This window comes from Neoarius graeffei, chromosome 14 (assembly GCF_027579695.1).
Source record: "Neoarius graeffei isolate fNeoGra1 chromosome 14, fNeoGra1.pri, whole genome shotgun sequence".
NCBI classification, from domain to species: Eukaryota; Metazoa; Chordata; class Actinopteri; order Siluriformes; family Ariidae; genus Neoarius; species Neoarius graeffei.
In genome coordinates, this window is record NC_083582.1 from 26,069,494 (window position 1) to 26,092,717 (window position 23,224).

General features: G+C 44.0%; 1 protein-coding gene across 3 annotated transcripts in view; it reads left to right on the forward strand.

The window, feature by feature from the left end:
- The window catches only part of p4ha1a (prolyl 4-hydroxylase, alpha polypeptide I a), a 111,993-nt gene that overhangs the window by 18,202 nt on the left and 70,567 nt on the right, over positions 1-23,224 (forward strand). For all 3 annotated transcript variants that reach the window (XM_060939480.1, XM_060939481.1, XM_060939479.1), the window contains exons 2-5: positions 12,990-13,077; positions 13,194-13,290; positions 19,195-19,346; positions 19,551-19,688. In XM_060939480.1, coding sequence (XP_060795463.1) covers positions 12,990-13,077; positions 13,194-13,290; positions 19,195-19,346; positions 19,551-19,688 — 475 coding nt within the window. The remainder of the gene's footprint in view (positions 1-12,989; positions 13,078-13,193; positions 13,291-19,194; positions 19,347-19,550; positions 19,689-23,224) is intronic.

The following is a 23,224-nucleotide window of genomic DNA, read 5'->3' on the forward strand; positions in this document are numbered from 1 at the left end:
TCCTTTCAGCATAGCTCCTCTTAGCTGATTTCACCTCTTTCGTCAGTGTGTTTCTGGCCTGTTTGTACAGGACTCTGTCCCCACTTCTGTAGGCCTCCTCCTTGGCCTAGCGAAGCTGTCGGAGTTTTGCGGTGAACCAGGGTTGTTTGTTATTGTATGTGCGGAAGGTCTTGGTGGGCACACACACATCCTCACAAAAACTGATATAAGATGTCACAGTATCAGTCAGTTCATGCAGGTCTGAAGCTGCAGCCTCAAAAACACTCCAATCAGTGTAGTCAAAGCAGGCTTGTAGTTCCACTTTGGCCTCATCAGACCATCTCCTCACCGTCTTAACTACAGGCTTGGCAGATTTTAGCTTCTGCCTGTAGGACGGGATAAGATGAACCATACAGTGATCAGATAGTCCCAAGGCTGCACGGGGGGCAGAGTGGTATGAGTCCTTTAAAACAGTGTAACAGTGGTCCAGAGTGTTGGTGTCCCTAGTGGGACACTTAATGTGCTGTTTGTATTTTGGCAGTTCGTGGCTGAGGTTTGCTCTGTTAAAGTCCCCCAAAACAATGAGCAAAGAGTCCGGGTGTTTTTTCTCCACATTGTTTATCTGGTCAGCCAGGTGTTGTAACGCCTCATTAACACACGCCTGAGGAGGGATGTAAACTCCAACCAGAATAAACAAGGAAAACTCTCGCGGAGCATAAAACGGTTTGCAGTTAATGAATAATGACTCCAGATGAGGACTACATGATTTATTTAGAACTGTGACATCAGTACACCAACCTTCATTAATGTAAAAGCAGATTCCGCCTCCCCTCGTTTTCCCCGTGAGCTCCGTTTCGCGGTCCGCTCGGTGCAGGTGAAATCCAGGCAGGTGGAGAGAAGAGTCCGGGATGTGCTCACCGAGCCAGGTTTCGGTGAAGCACAAGGCAGCAGATCTATTAAAATCTGTGTTGTGTTGAGGAGCAGCAGTTCGTCCATCTTATTGGCCAGAGAGTGGACGTTAGCCAGGTGAATAGACGGGAGTGCAGTGCGAAGCCCCCGCTGCCTCAGTCTGACGAGCGCGCCAGCTCATTTCCCCCGGTGTCTCTGGCGTCCACGGCGTAATCCATAGAGAGTTGCTGCTCCTCCAAGAAGTAACTCTGAAAAAATTTCCGGATTGATGAAAGCCGATGAAAGAACTTTACTGGTGGTTAATTCAATGTTTATGAGTTCTTCTCTAGAGTATGTGACAAGCGAAGAAACGCAAGAAACACAACAAATACACAAAAATGTAGAAAGTACGAGAGAGCGAAGTACCGAGGCAACCATCCGCAGCGCCATCTTGGAACATTAACATTACCGTTAGAGATGGTTTTTTAAGATTTTCCAGCCTGATGAGCAACAACAATGCTTTTTCTGAGGTCCTCAGAAATCTCCTTATTTCGTGCCATGATACACTTCCACAAACGTGTTGTGAAGATCACGTTTAACAACGTTAAATAAAACAAGGTGCCCACTCACACCTGATTGTCATCCCATTGATTGAAAACACCTGACTCTAATTTCACCTTCAAATTAACTGCTAATCCTAGAGGTTCACATACTTTTGCCATTCACAGATATGTAATATTGGTTAATTTCCCTCAATAAATAAATGACCAAGTATAATATTTTTGTCTCATTTGTTTAACTGGGTTCTCTTTATCTACTTTTAGGACTTGTGTGAAAATCTGATGATGTTTTAGGTCATATTTATGCAGAAATATAGAGAATTCTAAGGGGTTTACAAACTTTTCAAGCACCACTGTATATTTTCAGCCTCGACTTAAACGCTGAGACTGTGTCTGAGTCCCGAACACTACTTGGAAGGCTGTTCCATAACTGTGGGTCTTTGTAAGAAAAGGCTCTTCCCCCTGATGTAGTCTTCACTGTATGTTGTACCAGCAGATAGCCTGCACCTTTTGCTCTAAGTAGACGTGGCAAGTCATAAAGAACCAGAAGTTCTCTCAGGTACTGTGACGTGAGACCATTCAGTGCTTTAAAGGTCAATAGTAGTATTTTATAAACAATACGAAATTTGATTGGGAGCCAGTGCAGTGTGGATATGACAGGGGTGTTGTGGTCATATTTTCTAGTTCTAGTAAGGACTCTTGCTGCTGCATTTTGAAGTAACTGGAGCTTGTTTATGCACTTATTGGAACATCCAGACAATAAGGCATTACAGTAATCCAACCTGGAGGTAACGAAAGCATGGACTAGGTTTTTTTTTGTTGTTGTTTTTGTTTTTTGTCGTGTAGTGACATTTAAATTTCTTATCTTAGCAATATTTCTAAGGTGAAAGAACGCTATTCCAGGTAATGTTATTGATATGAGTTTCAAATGAAAGACTGGAGTCAATGATCACCCTGAGGTCTTTTACTCCTGCACAGAAACAGAAAGGCCATCCAGAGTTACTGTGTAACCAGAAAACCTACTTCTAACTGCATGTGGTCCTATTACAAGTACTTCAGTCTTGTCAGAGTTAAGCAGAAGGAAGTTAATAAGCATCCAGTGTCTAATGTCCTTTATACATTCCTCAGTTTTATTAAGCTGATGTCTCTCATCTGGTTTTGCAGAAACATACAACTGTGTGTCATCAGCATAACACTGGAAACTAATACCATGCTTACGAATATCATCACCCAGAGGTAACATGTAAAGAAAAATGCAGTGGTTCTAAGACAGAACCTTGTGGAACACCAAACTTTACCTCAGCGTGTCTAGAAAAATCACCATTTACATCAACAAACTGATAGTGATCAGTTAAATAAGAGCTGAGCCAGGAGAGGGCTGTTCCCTTAACTCCCACAGCATTTTCTAATCTATCCAAAAGAATTGAATGATCAATGGTATCAAATGCTGCGCTAAGGTCAAACAACACAAGCAGTGAGATACGGCCCTGATCAGATGCTAGCAGTAGGTCATTTACTCCTTTAACCAGTGCTGTCTCTGTGCTATGATGAGGTGTAAATCCTGACTGATACATTTCATGGATGTTATTCCTATGTAAATATGAGCATAACTGCTGTGCCACAGCTTTTTCTAGGATCTTGGAGATAAAGGGGAGGTTTGATATTGGCCGATAATTGGACAGCTGACAGGGATCAAGGTCAGGTTTTTCAATCAGGGGTTTGATAACTACAAGTTTAAAGGATTTGGGTACATAGCTGATCCTAAGAGAAGAATTTATTATTTTTAGAAGCGGTTCAATTACTTCAGGTATTATCGGTTTGAATAGACATGTAGGTAAGGGATCTAGTACGCAAGTTGATGATTTTGATGCGGAGATTAATGAAAGTAGTTCAATTTCTCGAAGGGGAATAAAACATTCTAATTGCTGATCTGATAGTTATATTGCTAACTACAGGGTTATTTAAATTGTCACTTAAGTTGTCTGACCTTAAATTAGTAGTTTGAATTTTTTGTCTGATATTTTAAATTTTGTCATTAAAAAAATTCATGAAGTCGTTGCTACTACATACTGCAGGTGTGCATGTGTCTATAGTGGATTTATTCCTGGTTAATCTTGCTGCAGTATTAAATAGGAATCTAGGATTATTTTTATCTTCTATTAGGGAGGAGAGATATGTTGATCTAGCAGCACTAAGTGCTTTTCTATACTTCAGGAAGCTCTCCTTCCAAGCTAATTTGAACACTACCAATTTTGTTTGACACTATTTATGTTCCAGTTTTTGAGTGGTCTGTTTTAAAGTGTGAGTGCCATCGTGATACCAGGGTGCTAATTTTTTTTCTCGCTGATCATTTTCCTTTTAAGTGGAGCCAAGTTCTGCAGGGGTTGACAGTGACCCAATCAAAGTTGATAACTGGGAGATCATTTATAAAACTCTGTGTAGTAGTTGACGTGAATGTACGTTTAATACAGTAGCGTGGTAAGGTGCATATTATTGCTCAGACATATTTTGGATAAGATGAGATAATGATCTGAGAACTTGAGACTGGACGTGTGACTATATTTTCTATATTTAGCCCAAATGTTAGTATTAGATCAAGAGTGTGACCACCATTATGGGTCAGTCCTATGACATTCTGATTAACGTCTACTGAATCTAAAATGGACACACATGCTGTTTTCAAAGGGTCAAAGGATGGGTTATCGAAGTGAATATTAAAATCTCTGACAACTAAAGCTTTGTCTAAGGAAATAACCAGGTCTGAGAGAAAATTTGCAAATTCAGAAAGAAGCTCAGAATATGGCCCCAGGGGCCTGTAAATAATAAGTAATGGAATTAACTGGGTAGACTTATTTTTTGAGGCTACATACATTATATTAGTATGACGAACTTCAAATATATTACATTTATGACCAGGTTTTTGTGTTACACCTACATAATCATTATAAATAACCGTGACGCCACCTTCTCTGCCAGTTAGACGAGGTTGGTGTAGATAACTGTGTCCAGGAGGACTAGCTTCATTTAATGCTATATTGTGGAAATTGCGATATTAGAAAAGAAGAGTCAATTTCTCACTTTGACACGCAACGGTGTGTCATTTATTGAAACACTCAAGGAAGAAAAACAAGATGGCACTCCCCATCAGATAAACAAACCGAGTTCCCATCCTGAAAGGGGCCGTGTCGCTAATACTCTAACCAGGTAACACATTAAACATGTCATGCGGGACGCACATCAGATCAGAGGAAAAATGCCAACTCAGCTGAGCAAGGCAAACAAGGCATCAGAACAGAGTGAAAAACCAACGTTGCAAGCAAGACATGATATGGTGAATTATGTCCATAATAGATGTCCACTACATATGTCCCCCCAGAATTCGCCATAACACAGAAACAAATGAAAGTCAGCAAGGAGGTGGGCGAACAATCCGGCCATAATGACTCCTCTGCACTGGAACATGGGTTGAGGAACCCCTGCGTGGTGGCGCCACGCTCAGGGACTGGGGCTGAATCGGAGGATGCCCTCGTTTTGGAGGCTGAGCGAGCCCCACAGGTCTGTCCACATCCAGATGAGCTGGCTTAAGGCGGTCCACCGAAACGCGTTCTGCCTTACCGCCAAAGTCCACCACAAAATGCTTTTCTCCGCTTTCTAGCACGCGGAACGGCCCGTTGTAAGGTGGCTGTAGTGGGCCCCGGTGTGCATCATGATGAATGAAGACATATTCCGCTGATGGCAGACTCGGGGGAGTGTAGGATTGCGGGAGGCTGTGGCGTGAAGTAGGGACAGGTGCAAAAAGCCTCGCCTTATCCTGAAACACCGCCCGCTGCTGGACCGAAGACCAGGGAGTAGAAGAGTCTGGAAAGAAATCCCCTGGAACCCGCAATGGCTGGCCATACACCAGCTCCACTGATGAGGCCTGTAGGTCCTCCTTAGGGGCAGTCCTCAGGCCTAGCATGACCCAAGGGAGCTGGTCAACCCAGCCACCATCCTTGAGGCTGGCCCAAAGAGAGGCCTTCATTGCCCGATGAAAACGCTCACAAAGCCCATTAGCCTGGGGGTGATGGGCAGTGGTACGGTGGAGTTTCACACCCAGGCTGTTTGCAATGGCGTTCCAGAGCTCGGAAGTGAACTATGAGCCCTGGTCCAAAGACAGATCAGATGGGGTGCCAAACCGGGTAACCCAGGTCCTGATGAACGCTCGAGCCATTTCAGCAGTCGTCCCTGATGCCAATGGGACAGCCTCCGGCCAACATGTGGTCTTATCAACCATGGAGAAGGAGGTAAGTGAAGCCCCGGGAGGAGGGGAGGGGTCCCACCAGATCGATGTTGACATGGTCGAACCATCGCTCTGGTACTGGGAAATGCGCCAAGGGAGCTTTTGTGTGACGGTGAATTTTTGAGCGCTGATACTCCACGCATGAGTCTGCCCAGTCCCGCACATCCTTCTTGAGGCCATGCCAGACAAACTTTGCTGCCACCAACCTCTGAGATGGCTTCCTACCTGGGTGGGAAAGGCTGTGCACAGCATCAAAAACTCGTCATCTCCATGCCGTGGGCATGATGGGCCGCGGCTGCCCAGTGGAAACGTCACAAAGCGGTATGTTGCCACCATCACCAAAAGCAATCTCTGATAACTGCAGTCCAGTAGCAGCTGTCCTGAGTGCCAGCACATCGGGGTCAGTGGCCTGATCGGCTGCCATGTGGGCGTAGTCAAGCCCCAGGTGGACGGCTCCCATAGTGGTGCGAGAGAGGCAGTAAGCCACAAGGTTGGTTTTGCCTGCAACATGTTGTATGTCCGCGGTGAACTCTGAGATGAAAGAGAGTTGACGCTGTTGGCGGGCAGACCACGGCTCAGACACCTTAGCCATGGCAAACGTAAGGGGTTTATCGTCGACAAAAGCTGTAAACTGTTGCCCCTCCAGCAGTGAACAGAAGTGTCGGATGGCCAGGTGGAGTGCCAGCAGCTCCCGGTCAAAAGTGCTGTATTTACATTCAGGCGGGCGTAGCTGGCGGCTAAAGAAAGCGAGTGGCTGCCAGGCACCATCCACCCACTGCTCATGCACCCCACCAACTGCATAGTCTGAAGCATCCGTAGTGATGGCAATAGGTGCATCAGGTAATGGGTGTGCCAGCATCGTTGCTTTGGCCAAAGCAGCCTTTACAGCCATGAAAGCTTTTTCCCTCTCCGAGGACCAATCCACCAGGTGTTTCGGTGCTTTCCCCTTCAAGGCTTCATGCAGGGGGCACATGATTGCAGCAGCACCAGGAATAAAGCGGTGGCAAAAGTTCACCATTCCCAGGAACTCCTGCAGGGACCGCACCGTGATGGGCCATGGGAAGTTTGAGATCGCGGCAACCTTAGACGGGAGTGGCACGGCCCCGTCCTTGGTGACGCGATGACCCAGGAAGTCAATGGTGGTCAAACCAAACTGGCACTTAGCTGGGTTGATGATAAGTCCATGCTGACTGAGACGCTCAAAAAGGATCCACAGGTGGGCCAGGTGCTCGGTTTTGTAAGTGCTGGCCAAAAGGATGTCGCCCAGGCAAACAAACAGAAAAGGCAGATCACGCAGTATGGAGTCCATGAGGCGCTGGAAGGTCTGGGTGGCGTTTTTAAGGCCGAAAGGCATCCTCAAGAACTCGAACAGTCCAAAAGGGGTGATCACTGCTGTTTTGGGCACATCAAGCGGATGGACAGGAACCTGGTGGTATCCACGGATGAGGTCCACCTTAAAAAAAAAAATGACCTTGCCTGCCAGGCATGTTGAAAAATCCTGGATGTGAGGCACTGGATAGCGGTCTGGCATTGTAGCATCGTTAAGTCTGCGGTAATCACCACAGGGGTGCCACCCACCGGCAGGCTTGGGAACCATGTGGGGGGGCGAAGCCCACGGGCTGTTAGAGCGGCGGATGATGCCAAGGCGTTCCATGCTGTCAAACTCAGCCCTGGCAATGGCCATCTTAGCTGGATCTAGCCGTCGCGCCCGGGCGTAGACAGGTGGGCCAGTGGTGGCGATGTGGTGCTCCACCCCATGCTTGGCAGAAGATGACGAAAAGGTGGGCTGCGTGAGCCCTGGAAACTCTGCGAGTAGGCGATGAAACTCGTCAGCCTGTGAGAGCACACTAGACAGTCTGATGGAGTCCACACCACTGAGAGTGCAGTTGTATGAAGAGAACGTGGTGGCGACAATCAAGCGACGGTTTTTGACATCCACCAGCAGCCCGTAAGCACATAGAAAATCCGCACCCAGGATGGGGACAGCCACTTTGGCCGTGATAAAGTCCCAGTTAAACCGCTGACCGCTGAAACACAGCTCCACGTGACGCGTGCCGTAAGTGCATATGGGGCTGCCGTTAGCGGCCTCCGGGGGGGGCCAAATCCATTCGCCAGGATGTCCAGCGTCGATGCAGGTAGAATGCTCTTCTGCGCGCCAGTGTCACACAGGAAACGGCGTCCAGAGGTGGTGTCCTGGATGAACAGCAGCCTGCCAGTGCGGCCGACGCTCAAGGCCACTACTGAGCGCTGGCCTTGGCGTTTCCCACCCCCCTGAAACTGCAAGGTGCTCGGCATTGCTTGGCCCTGGAGCCAAATTTCACATGGTAAAAACATAGGCTGGAGTCAGAACATGGCCGGTGCGAAACTGTAGCTGCTGCAGTGAGCGCTGGGTCACCAGGGTATGGGGCGGCGGCATGACAGGCATGGGATGGGTCGGTTGCAACGGCATAAGCAGGGCTGAGCGCAGCAGCAGTCATGCAGGGGTGTTGAACAGCCAGAAAAAAATTGTCAGTCTTCTCTGCCAGTGCGCGGCAGTCAGTGATGGAAGTGTTGGCTAAAGCAGCCCGTACCTGAGAAGGGAGTTGACGCAAGAAAAGCTGGACGAAGAGGAACCCAGGCCTGTGCTCCCCAAGCAGATCCAACATTCTGTCCATAAGTTCAGAGGGTTTGCTATCGCCCAAGCCTTGCAGAGAAAATAGCCGGCTAGCCCTCTCAGCATCAGAAAGTTCAAAAGTCTTTAACAGGTGAGCCTTGAGTGTAGTATACTTATCCACAGCAGGGGGGTTTTTCAGGAGACTGACCACTCTTGTCGCTGTCGAGCTGCCGAGGGCCAACACTACATAGTAGTACTTAGTGGTATCCGCGGTTATTTCACGCAGCGCGAACTGTGCCTCAGTCTGCGCGAACCACGCAGAAGCCGATGACTCCCAGAACTCTGGGAGCTTCAAAGTTATAGCGTTTGTCGCCATAGTCGTTCGGTGCGTCTCTGGAATGCGTCCAGCAGACAAACGTCGGGGTCACCAGTGTGGAAATTGCGATATTAGAAAAGAAGAGTCAATTTCTCACTTTGACAACACAACGGCGTGTCGTTTATTGAAACACTCAAGGAAGAAAAACAAGATGGCGCTCCCCATCAGATAAACAAACAGAGTTCCCATCCTTAAAGGGGCCGCGTCGCTAATACTCTAACCAGGTAACACAAACATGTCGTGCGGAACGCACATCAGATCAGAGGAAAAATGCCAACTTAGCTGAGCAAGGCAAACAAAGCATCAGAACAGAGTAAAAAACCAACGTTGCAAGCAAGACATGGTATGGTGAATTATGTCCATAATAGATGTCCACTACAATATATTCATTTGGCTTAAAGGAACAGTCCACCGTATTTCCATAATGAAATATGCTCTTACCTGAATTGAGACGAGCTGCTCCGTACCTATCCGAGCTTTGCGCGACCTCCCAGTTAGTCAGACGCAGTCAGACGCACCGTCACTCCTGTTAGCAATGTAGCTAGGCTCAGTATGGCCAACGGTATTTTTTGGGGCTGTAGTTAGATGTGACCAAACTCTTCCGCATTTTTCTTGTTTACATAGGTTTATATGACCAGTGATATGAAACAAGTTCAGTTAAAAAAATTGAAACGTAGCGATTTTCTATGCTATGGAAAGTCCGCACTATAATGACAGGCGTACTAACACCTTCTGCGCGCTTCGGCAGCGCATTGATACGGAGCTCAGATATCAATGCGCTGCCGAAGCGCGCAGAAGGTGTTAGTACGCCTGTCATTATAGTGCAGACTTTCCATAGCATTGAAAATCGCTACGTTTCAATTTGTGTAACTGAACTTGTTTCATATCACTGGTCATATAAACCTATGTAAACAAGAAAAACGTGGAAGAGTTTGGTCACATCTAACTACAGCCCCAAAAAATACCGTTGGCCATGCTGAGCCTAGCTACATTGCTAACAGGAGTGACAGCGCGTCGGACTGCGTTGGACTAACTGGGAGGTCGCGCAAAGCTCGGATAGGTACGGAGCAGCTCGTCTCAATTCAGGTAAGAGCATATTTCATTATGGAAATACGGTGGACTGTTCCTTTAATCCATGTTTCTGTTCAACACAGTGCATTAAACACCTGATCAGTAATAAGTTCATTCACAATTAGTGCTTTAGATGTAAGAGATCTAATATTTAATAGCCCTACCTTCAGATCAAAGGTGCTGGCAGCGACTGTATAGTCAGTACGATCTAATTTTATATCGATTAGGTTACTGGAACAAACTGAGTATTTCTACTTTTTTGTTTGGCTCGGGGAACAGACACAGTCTTGATGTAGTGGACCTTAAGTGATGACCCTGCGCAGCTAGCAGACAGTTGGTTTAGCCTGTTTGTCTGCTCCCTCGCCATGGCTCTGGATTGTCAGAAGTTAATTAGGCCTGTTCTGAGACTATGACCTATGCTGCAAGAAATGAGAGCAGCACCTTCCCAAGTGGGATGGATACCACCATAACAGGCCAGCAGTGCCCTTAAAATTAGCCCAATTATCTATAAAGCCCACACTGTTTTCAGAGCACCACCTGGACAACTAACAGTTCAGCAACCATAACCTGCTGTAAGCTATATTGCCACACCGCGTTGGGATGGGGCCAGAGCATCGGACATCGCCTTCGCTAATTTAAACACCTCTACAAAGTTACTCTTAGTAATTTCAGACTGATGTATATAATTAGATATATACATGGATAACTATCTTTGAGAACCTGTGCTTGCCTAGGACCCCAAGATTACCTGCTGTGTCCAGTGCCCTGGCTCCTGGTATACACCTGACTAAAGCTGCTGGTGCCCCTAAAGGCCTAGCTAATTTCACCCATGCTATGGGCATGAACACATACCATCACAGATGCTGGCTTTTGAACTTTGATCTGGATGGTCGTTTTCCTCTTTAGCCTGGAGGACACAATGTCCATGATTTTTGAAATAATTTTAAATGTGGATTCATCAGACCACAGCACACTTTTCCACATTGCATTAGTCATCTCTGATGAGCTTGGGCCCAGAGAATTCGGTGGCGTTTTTGGATGTTGTTGATATATGGCTTTCACTTTGCATTTGTAGATACAGTGATGTTTACTGACACTGGCTTTCTGAAGTGTTCCAAGCCCATGTAGTAATAGCCTTTATTCGGTCGTGTTGATTTTTAATGCAGTACTGTCTGAGGGATCGAAGCTCACAGACGTTCAGTGTTGGTTTTCGGCCTTGCCACTTATGTTCAGATAATTTTTTGATGATGACATGGATTGTCGATGATGAAATCCCTAAATTCTTTACAATTGTACATTTGAGAAACGTTGTTCTTAAACTGTTGGACTATTTACTCACACAGTTTTTCACAAAGTGCTGAACCTCATCCCGTCTTGCTAGTGAATGACTGAGCCTTTCCAATTACCAATTTACATGCTTACCTGTGAAATGTTCCAAACAGGTGTTTTTTGAGCGTTCCACAGCTTTCCCAGTCTTTTGTTGCCCCTCTTCCAACTTTTTTGGAACGTGTTGCAGGCATCACTTTCAGAATAAGTGTATATTTAGAAAAATACAATAGTTGTTCAGTTTAAACATTAAATATCTTGTCTTTGTATTGCATTCAACTGACTATAGAATGTTGTAACTGAATATAGAATGTCTGTTTTATTTACGTTTTACCAACTTTTTTTTGGAATTGGTGGTGTATGTATGTACTAGTGCATCTCAAACAATTAGAATATTGTGGAAAAAGTTCATTTTTTCCCCCTTAATTTAATTAAGAAAGGTGAACTTTCATATTTAATTCAAAAAGGTGAACTTTCATATATTCTGTATTCATTACAAGTAAAGTGAAATATTTCAAGCCTTTTGTCATTTTAATTTTGATTATGGCTTATAGCTCATGAAAATCGTAAATCCAATATCTCAAATTATTCAAATATTTCCAAAGATCAATCAAAGGATTTACAATGAAGAAATGTCCAACTTCTGAAAAGTATGTTCATTTATACACTCAATACTTGGTTGGGGCTCCTTTACCATGAATTACTGCATCAATGTGACATGGCATGGAGGTGATCAGCCTGTGGCACTGCTGAGGTGTTATTGAAGCCCAGGTTGCTTTGATAGTGGCCTTCAGGTCTTCTGTTTTTGGGTCGAGTGTTTCTCATCTTCCTCATGACAATACCCCACAGATTCTCTATGGGGTTCAAGTCAGGCGAGTTGGATGGCCAAATGAGCACAGTAATATCATGGTCAGCAAACCATTTGGTAGTAGTTTTGGCACTATTGGCAGGTACCAGGTCCTGCTGGAAAAGGAAATCGGTATCTCCATAAAGCTTGTCAGCAGATGAAAGCATGACATGCTCTAAAATCTCCTGGTAGATGGCTGCGTTGACTTTGGACTTGATAAAACACAGTGGACCAACGCCAGTAGATGACATGGCACCCCAAATCATCACAGACTGCGGAAACGTCACACTGGACTTCAAACACCTTGGGTTCTGTGCCTCTCCACTCTTCCTCCAGACTCTAGGACCTTGATTTCCAAATGAAATGCAAAATTTACTTTCATCTGAAAAGAGGACTTTAGACCACTGAGCAACAGTCCAGTTCTTTCTCTCCTTAGCCCAGGTAAGACACTTATGTCTTTGGTTCAGGAGTGGCTTGATATTAGGACTGTGATAGTTGTAGCCCCTTTCCTGAAGACATCTGTGTGTGGTGGCTCTTGATACACTGATGCCAGCCTCAGTCCGCTCCTTGTGAAGCTCTTGCAAGTCCTTGAATTGATTTTTCTTGACAATCCCCTCAAGGCTGCGGTCATCCCTGTTGCCTGTGCACCTTTTCCAGTCAGCCTTTTCAGCAATGACCTCCTGTGGCTTACCCTCCTTGTGGAGGGTGTCAATCATTGTATTCTGGACAACTGTCAAGTCAGCAGTCTTTCCCATGATTGTGGTTGTGTGTACTGAACTAGACTGAGTAGTATATGGTATTTATACTGTTTTTTACTCAAACTCGAAATTAAATGCTTTTAACATTTTTAGATGCTTTTTTGCACTGTATGCAATAATTATCAAAATTAAATGTAAAAAATGCTTGAAACAGTTTACGTGTAGAGTCTAGAATATATAAAATTTTCACTTTTCTTAAATAACTGATGGAAAATATTGAACTTTTTCCATGAGATTCTAATTGTTTGAGATGCACTCGTAGATAATGTACTGATGAGCTCTGATAATTTGTGTATATTTGTGTGTGTGTAGATGGAGACTTGGAGTGTATGGTATGTATTGCTGATCAGCTTGTTTCTGCCAAACTGCTCTGCCCACAATGACTTCTATACTTCTATTGGTCAGTTGATATTCATGAGTTTGCTAAAACAATTTTATCACCTCATTCATTGCAATGTTCCCTTAAACCCTTCCATTTATGTTTCCGTATGTTTGTCTACCCTGTTATGTGTACAGGCCAAATGACAGATCTGCTGTTTATGGAGAAGGACCTGGTTAAATCTCTGAAAGACTATATCAAAGCAGAAGAGAGCAAGCTAGAGCAGGTCAAACGGTAAGTCTCAGACACTTCTGCCATTTAGGCAGAAAGACTCTGTGAGCCACACAGACTTTTTCTTACATAGTTTTCAATTTTACAGACTTTCTATGTAATGTTTATTTCTTTAGGCTATTTATCAAATTTTCCCAGTCCCTCCTTTTTGAGGTTCTTTTCACACATTAACTAAAGACAATATATAATTGTGGCAAGATGATGTTACAAGGCTATATGCTAAGCTGTGCTCACTCACTCACTATCCGGAAATTAGCGTCTGTGTATCCACTTCAGAGTGGGTCGGACATCGCATGGAGATCAGCAGCATGCCATCGAGCTCTGTCTTGGGTGTCGCTGGCAGACAGACCAGCAGCCTTCAGATCATTTTTCACGCATTCCTGCCAGGACTTCTGGGGCCTGCCAGGACGTTTACGCACGGCGACTTCGAGGTGGCATGCGCGATTGATGATGGAGTTGCTACGCTGCACGTGGCCAAACCAGCGAAGTCGCCGACGCCTGAGGGTAGACTCCAGGTCTGTCAGACCGAGCCTCCTTCTCAAGATAGATGTGCTCGATCTATCGTCAGGCTTGGTATGCAAAATCCAACGCAGCATGGCCCTCTCGTTTCTTTCTAATCTTCCGAGCTCACAACTTTTCAGGGGCCAACACTCGCTAGCATAAAGCATAGCACTCCTTACGCAGCTTTTGTACACTTTCCCACGTGTTGATAGAGACAAACGCCTGCATGTCAGGACTGGGAGAAGTTCTCTGAACTTGCCCCATGCACATCTAGTTCTTGTAATAGTAGCAGCCTCACAGCCACCACCCGATGTGATGGTGTCACCCAGATAGCAAAAGGAGTCAACGACTCCAAGCGTCTGACATGTCTAACAGTGACATGTTCGCATGGCCTGTTGTCAATTGGGCGGGCTGTTCCTAGACACCTTCTATATCTGAAGCATGGGTCAGCAGTGAGCCTTCCTTTGATGTCGCTACACCTTTTATGGATCCAATGAGAACAGCCTGTGCAGAAGATAGAGTTGCTACCCACGCCACTCCGGCAAACACCACACGGGAACTTTCCCGAGTCTTTTAGGGGGTTTAGATTGGGGCCAAGAAACATCACCTTTGTCTTGTCCACATTCACTCGCAGGCCCTTGGACTCGAGCCCTGCCTTCCAATGTTGGAATTTATTGAGCACATCCTCGATAGATTCAGATATCAGAACCAGGTCGTCTGCATAGAGTAGCTCCCAGGGGCAGCCCGTATGGAAGTCTCTTGAAAGAGCCTCAAGGACGATGATGAACAGAAGAGGACTGAGGACAGAGCCTTGGTGAACTCCAACCCGAACATTAAACTCCTCGCTGTACAAGTTGTTAATACGTACTCTACTTCTGGCATGAGCATACATGGCCTGCACTGTTCCAACTAACCATTCAGGCAGTCCTAGCTGCCTCATGGCCCACCACAATACCTCACGGGGGACACGGTCGAATGCCTTCTCGAGATCCACAAAGATGAGGTAAAGCCTTCGGTCTCTCGCAAGATATTTCTCTTGTAGCTGACGAACGACGAAAACAGCATCAGTTGTACTTCTGCCACTCACAAATCCTAACTGCATTTCATTGATGTCAACAATGCCACGGCATATTTCCTCAATGACTCTTTCGATGACTTTAAGACAGTGTTCGGTGAGTTTAAGACCTCTATAACTACCTCTCTCTGCAGCATCGCCTTTCCCCTTATACAAGTTGACAATATAGCTATCATCCCAGTCAGCTGGTATTTTCCTTTCTGCTATGATCGAGTTGGCAAGATTACTTAACACTTGGCATGTAACTTCAGAAGAAGATTTTAGCATTTCAGTGGCAATGCCAGAAGGTCTGGGGGCTTTGCCAGTTTTCATCTTTGTCAGGCTCTCAGCTATCATTACAGGTGTCACCTGCACTGGAGGTCCTGCAACAGGCTCAGCAGTTGGTAAATCCTCTACAGACCATGGAAATTCTATGTTAAGGAGACGCTCGTAGTGCTCCTTCCAGGCTTCCTTCTTAGCATCGTCATCTACTGCCAGACAGCCAAGGTCGTTTCTCACAGCACTTTCACCAACAATATCCCGATTCACTCTTCTCATTTGCTTAGCAATGCGGTAGATGTCCATCTCATTTTTCTCCACATTCTGAAACCTTTGATTCTCGGCACGTTTCTTAGCATCAAAGACCACACGCCTAGCGTTACGCTTAGGTGCGAGATATTCCTCTTTACTGCCACCCTCTTTACGCCATCTTTTCCATAACCGCCTCTTTTCGTCCACCGCAGAGCTCACTGTCTCGTCCCACCACCATGTTTCCTTTCTCCAGCCACTGGCTTTCTTGGTCGAACCACATAGAGTTTCCGCTACCTTCAACAGACCACTTTTTAGGGCATGCCACATTCCTTCCACTGACGGGGCCTCTGCAGATGAATTTAGTAATTCATGCAGCTCCTTCTCAACCTCCTCTTGATATTTCGCCTGGGTTTCAGGGTCACGAAGCTTCCAAACACGGAGCTTGGGTTTAAAGGTTGATCTTTTGCACTTAATTGGACTAACTGCCAAGTCACATAACAGAAGTCTGTGTTGTGGGGCACATTCCTCATTAGGTAGTATCTTTACATTAGTCACAAATCTGCGGTGACTATGCCTAGTCAAGATGCAATCCACCTGGGTAGAACACTCGCTAGACTTGTAGGTGACCAAATGAGTGCTTCTCTTCTTGAAAAGAGAGTTGCAGATAATAAGCTCATTAGCCACAGAGAACTCTAAGATCCTTTCACCTTCAAGATTGCGCTCCCCATAACCAAAACCACCATGTATCCCCTCGTACCCGGAGGATGAGGCCCCAGTGTGACCGTTGAAGTCACCACAGATGAGGAGGGTTTCATTTGTGCCAATTTTGATGACTAAATTCTGAAGTTCGTCATAGAAGGCATCCTTTGCAGCTTCGCACAGCCCAACTTGGGGAGCATAGATTGTAAATATTGATAAGATATTTGACCCCACAATGATCTTAATAAGACAGATTCTGTCAGAGATCCGGTTGATATCCAACACATGCTCAACCCACTTTTCAGCCAGGAGAATACCTACTCCTCCTGTACCCTTATCATTGCCGACCCAAAAGAATTTATATTTTGAGTCCTTGCCCGTAATCATTCGAGCTGATCCACCTCGCCACCTTGTCTCTTGCAGACAACATAAATCAATCTTCCTTCTCGAAACAGTCTCTACAACCTCACTTCCTCTACCTCTCATAGTGCCCACATTCAAAGTCGCAAGTCGAAATTTCTGACATTTCTTGCGTTTCTTGCGTAGTCGCAGGATGTCGATCTGGTGTTGCCCACGCATAACACCCACCCTACCGTTCACGACACTCCTGGTACATCCAGGAGTCCCGTCTACTTCTAAACTACTACTGTGAACCTCCATGACTTGAATTGAAGCAAAATTTTTACGGCTGGATGCCCTTCCTACCACCAACCTGGATCTACAGCAACCAGGAACTGGGTTCTAAGGGTTATCTAGAAATTAGGCGTTATAGGAGATGAGTAGATGACATTAAACTCTAAAGGAACAGGAACAACTGGTTTTAAGGCGCCAGTAACCCACCTTGCACCCCTTCTCCTGTTGGTTTTTAACAGTTCAGCCACGTGAAGGCCAGGAGCTGGACTTTGGTTGTCAGAGGCTATATTTTGCGCTAAGCCATTGGGGCATTTTATAGGCTGAGAAGGCAAAACCTTGACAACCACCCTGGCGATAACAACCTTAGAACCAAATGGAGTGTGCTCACTCCATTATGTCGTTCTAGCATGACACAAGCACCATCAAGGCAAATCAAGGTCATTCCTGGCATAAAATTGTGAGACCATGTCCTCAGCACTGCAGCCCAATAGATGCAGTACTCTCAGCCTATAAATGCATTTTCTGTTGTATGTGGTGTTAGCCCAGTTTCCACTCTGCCTACGATTTCTCAGTTATTTCCCCATTCTTCTTAGCATCTACGCATATTTTTGCCCATTACACCTGATGATAGCTGTGTAACTATAAATGACTCTTAGTTTTAACTTGCTTCTCTCATTATCTCCCATTGTTTCACTCATATTTTGTGTCTTCATTTGGCCATGTCTCTCAAACAATAGACATAGCTAACCTGTGTCAGCTACTTAATTGGCCCATTCACTGCAGGTTCTAACTTTATACCACCACCTGCAGCTGGACTGAACTTCACTGCAATTGTTTGTTGGTTTCTCCAATTATTACTTTTTCTGCCCAGGAAAAAAACTGAAGTATGCAGCTTAGTGGGAACAGTATGATTTTGGAGCTTTAATTGACTATCACCCAAGAATATTGCCCAAACCTGTTCCTGTTCAGAGCACCACTGAAAGATAAAATTCTGTCCAAAACTAGCTGTCTCTAGTCAGAAACCTGTCTGTCCAGATGACATGACCATAATGAGACTATCAATAAACAAAATCAACATTTTCATTTGAATATGATTTGTATGCTCAGCAGCAAATTGTTCAAGATTGCAAGTTTGAGTCCCAATGATGCCACAGTTAATTTGTGTCTGAGAGTAAGACAGCAAAATTGGCCGTGTGCTATGGGTGGGAGGTGTGGCATGATCTCTCTCCTCTGTCAATCACAGATCACAGTGACACTAGCCAATTGTGAGTGTCTGTAAACTCATGTATGTGGAAGAGGATAGATAATGCTTTCTTCTGAGTGTTACACTGTTTTGTAATGCAGTACCGTATCAGCAGCAGTTTGAAAAGCTAACTGATGTAAAATAATTCAAAATTAAGCTTAAATTTTAACTCCTAGTACATGGATCAAACAGCATGGCAGACCCTTTTGTACAAATAAGCTGGAATTTTGTACTGACACAAACAAAAGACCAGCTTAAGCCTGCTTCTTAAAGGTGCTGACTGCAAAGTCATCTGAAATTTTCACATTTTTTGTGAAAAATCTTTTGTGCTTGTCATTTTCCTACATCTCGCAAGAACAATATCATGCAGAAGAGATGTAATCAATTTGATGTGCTGGGTGTCGCTTTTCTCCATTTTGGGACCATTTTCCTGCCTCTTGAGGTAAACAGTATGGCCCTGTGGAAATAGTTGAATGTGAGGAGCTTGAACTAATTGGCCTAACTATGGAACTGGGTCACACCAAGATGGTGATGCACGGAAAACATTGTGGCTCTGCATCAACCTCGGGGAGTTTTGAGTTGCAGGGATGTAATTTGTGGTTAACATTAGTGAATAGATCTGTGAAACAAAAGACAAATATATCTTTTCTCTGTTGCTGCTTATGTGTTATCGTTTCTTTTTCTGTATGATCAAAACATTAGGTGTATAGCTCCATACTTGCTACCGTGGAGTCAAGCCCATGCATTCTAAGGCTAATATAGCTAAGCACTAACTAGAATGATTTAATTATCTGTCCAGAAAAATGGCGTCATCTAACCTTGCTCTGTCTTGTAGTTGCACTCACTAGGCAGGCTTTTCTATTCTTTTTAGCTGGCAGGAGAGTGAAATCCTCTTTGTTTGTCCATGCTGATATGTTTTGGTTAAAAATAGGTCAAACACACCCCACGGTGGTCATGCGATATTGCTCCTCACTTGCTTCGGCAATCTCCGAAATCGTAAAATGCAGAACATTTTATCTCTGCAAAACATTTCCACATAAGATACACGGCATGTGCAGCAGCAAAACATCTCAAAACTCCAACAGCAATAGAAATAGAACATTTTGCCCAGAATTCAACTTTGCAGTTTACAAAGCTTGTAATGAAAGTTTAGAAAGTTTGTAAAGAAGAAACAAAGTTTCAGTTTGCAGAACCTTTCAGTGAGATCAGTAAAACCATTTCATGGATGATTGCATATGTTTTTCAGTTGGGCTGAGAAAATGGAGACACTAACAGCCACGGCTACATATGACCCTGAAGGTTTCCTTGGTCACCCAGTCAATGCTTTCAAACTGATGAAAAGGCTGAACACAGAGTGGGGTGAAGTAGAAGACCTGGTGCTTAGAGACATGTCTGATGGTCAGTATTGTATCTCTTGTCTGAACACTTTAGATCAAAATGGTTAATCTCTGTGAGCACAAACTTGGAGAGGAATGTGGTGTGGTTCATTCAAAAAAAAGTCTATGCAGAATTTTCTGTCCAGGTTGTATGAGAATATATATGTTTAGAAAATGTAGTATATAAAACTCTGTCTTTGGAAACTAAACATTTAATCTTGCACAGGATTTATTTCCAACCTAACCATCCACCGGCAATACTTCCCGAGCGATGAAGATCAGGCAGGAGCAGCCAAAGCTCTGCTCCGACTTCAGGACACCTATAAGCTAGAAACGCATGCCATCTCCACTGGAGATCTCCCTGGTGAGTATGACCTTAAAGTGCTAGTCTAACGAAAATTACATCATAAAATCCCAGGTTTTCTGTATGTGATATGCTCAAATAGGTTGTAAAGTTCACCGATAAATAAAAAATTGGTTTGAAAAATAATTTTTTTGCGTCTGAATTCTGTTCTAAAAATCACTAAAAGCTTGTCCGCCATTATAGATCGCAGCGATTTACAGGTCAGCGGCGCTGCATGTGTGACGTCATATGCGCCACTGCCTTCTTTTGTGTCCATACAAACTCTATGCTATTCTCTGCAATGGCGTGCGTTCTTGATACTGATTCTTTTGAAAAAGACGATGAAAGGTCTTCAAATTCATCCTCAATCTTTGGTTGGTTGTCTGAGCACGATTTAGAACCTATAGCCACGGAGAAAGAGGTGGACGAGTACTCAAGCCAAGTCGCTCGTGAAGAAGAGGAGCAACAACTGCTCGAGTGGTTTTCTGGAACCCAGGAAGTTAATACATGGTACAAATCATAGTTTGCTTATTCATAATTTTTTTTATTATTATTATTATTATTTTTAAATTTTTTTTTTTTTTTTACTGATTTGGTGTTCAACTTTCACAGTTATTATAAAACAGTGTCTCTTTGTAATTGTCATCTTTGTAACCCCACTTGGTAGGCACAAGGCTAAATAATGGCAGTAAATAGGCACTTTCACTTTCAATACTGGAGTGTACAACAGCCAGGAATTTGTTAGGGTTCACCTCCAAGACTAAGTTGCTCATAAAACTACAACCTTTTCTGGTTCTAATAGAACCAATTAGGACCATATATACCCTTTCTATTTTGTGCTACAACGTTAAGTAGAGGTGTGTGTGTCCTGTGTGTGTGTGTGTGTGTGTGTGTGTGTGTATATATATATATATATATATATATATATATATATATATATATATATATATATATATATTGTGTGTGTGTGTGTGTGTCAGATCCCAGAATCCAGGGACACATGTCTGCCCGGGGGCATTTTGAGTTATTGACAGATTCAGAAAGTACAGTTTCTAAGCTTTCCAATGATGCCTTCCATGTGGAGATCTGACAATATTTGAAGAATGTGTGGCCTTTTGAAAGTGTATACTTCTTAAAACAGAAAAGGGAGAAAATCGCCCTCAAAGTTTTCCATCTCAGCTACTCTGGGTGTAGGGCAGGCACATAATGGTGCTCATTTGCATGATATTAAGGAAAGCCCTACCCCCTACTAGCTAGCACAATGCTACTTTCATGTAAACAAAGATCACCACGTCAATTTTCCTTCCATTCAAAGTATGCCCAAAACAATTATGAAGTACAAAAATAAGTCCTAAAGTATACTTTAACGTTTTGTGGTTGAAAAATTACTCACACCGTAAGAAAGAAAGATAGCACAATGATGACACAACTAACACAACACTAGTTTCATGTAAAGCCTCGGTCACAACCGGCCGTACGTGCTCCTACGGCCGGTCTACATGCAAAAACCGCAAGAAACGCACGGAGAGCACGCATGAAACGCACGAGAGCGCGCGTGTGACGTGCTGATTTTCGAGCCGCAGAATGGCCGCAGAGGTTCTTTGTCATGTCAAACAAACTCTTCGGGCGCTTGCGTTTTTTTCAGGTTGCAAGACAAACTTATGGCCAACGCGCGTCTTTCTCCGTGAACAAAAAAAAAAAACGCAGCAATTTGGGAAACGCCAAAGATCGCACGGCCAAAAAATCGTACGTCCGGTTGTGACCTAGGCTTAACCAAACCACAGCACACTCTGTTACATGCAAAAATAACCACACAGCCTTAGATTAATAAACTTACCCCATCAGAAAGAGAAACGGCGCCTTGCACACACCAATGCCTCCGATGGAATGTAATCCTAGAACGGTCCGTGTATCATCCGATCATTCAAGTATTCCATTCAATCTGGAAAACGAGGTTGCGTGTTTTTTTTGTTAGGAATGGTTATCTCCGATGTAAATACCGTGTTTCAGCTCCTCTGCGCTCTGTTTAGCTTCCTCATTCCATAGTGAAATTACATGCCTGTATGCAGGTTAAGTAGCCACGAGCTCAACTCGCATCATGCAGCTGATTCGCGAAAAAAAAAAAAAAGACTTAAATCATCATGTGAATGGCCCATATGGTAATTTACCCACACCCCCCAGCAGGCTACAGTCCTGACAAAAACGAGACAATTTGCAACAAAAATGTATGCTTTTCCAACAAAACAATCTGTTATCTGAAATACTGATTGCATTCTTCAAGATCTCAACTTGCACATGATGAAAAAAACCAAAAATCACAAATTTCGAAAAAAATGCTTCTTTTGCGATTATCTTGGATTCGTTTCGGCCGACGTGTGTCCCTGGATTCGGTGAGGGGTCACATATGTATGTATGGTGGGGGGGGGGGGTCAGCATGCAATTACCATTATTTTTTTTTACTAAAATCACTATCCCTGCAACTATAAAATATTATTTTCAAAATTCCAAAACCTATGAACTTCTTACCCTTTAGAACCTATGTCCTTTAGAGAGAGCTGGTTTTAAGGTAAATTGAACCTGTTCGAAATTTTAAGGTAAAGTCCCTACAATGAACGTGGAATTTGCGCGAAGGAAAAGGCCATTGCAAGATTAAATTATAATCACTCTGTGATAAACTTCCCTGTGTATTTCTGAATCATGTCGTTGCCTTTTTGTCCACTGAAACACATGCGACGTTACATTGCATCTAAAAACATGATTTCAGTATCAAATGTATGGACATGTCGTCCTGTTAGATCTCTCAACTAACTTATCGTTTTTTTCTGTATTTATAGGCTCTGAAAGAGATTCTCTCACAACATGAGCAAAATGTACGCTCTTCAATTAATACTGTATCTTCAGGTACTATTAACACCTCCATCTTCCGTCAAATCTTGCCTGTAAACAAATTAACTGTCTAAACAAGCGCACTCTTCTCCTTTCGGTACTTTATCCTAGTGTGCTATAACCAAAACAGCCGAAGCATCTGTGTCTACTGTTTGTGCAAATAGCCGCTCCTCCGCCTTCAAATAGTGCATCATCGGCACAAACAGCCTTTCCACCCCTATGCTCGAAAAACCACATGTCTGATCAGCCAAGACGATTAAAGCGTGCGCAAGGGCAAGTAAAACTTTAATAGTAATCATCCGATTAGATGACAAAAGTTAGTGCTGGTAACCTAAGCAACACAGGCAACTGCTCCGTGATGCAGGCCTGAACTGTCAGTCTGGCAGTAGCATATTTCAATTATTATTCTGCAAAGTGAATCATACATCGTGACATTTGACTCCTCATTAAAACAAAGTTCACCTGTGTCTGCGAAAATCTTGTTTTCCTGGACTGGTTCCTGTATAAAATTAATCCTACCAAGCGTCAGAGACATTGACTGTATGCGCACTCTGTGCTAAGAAAGCAGGGAACCAGTCTAAAGTACCTCGTCTTGTTTCACGGGAAATACATTAAAAAGTTTTATTCAACAACACAATATATAAAAGTACAAAAAAATATTTTGAGGAGAT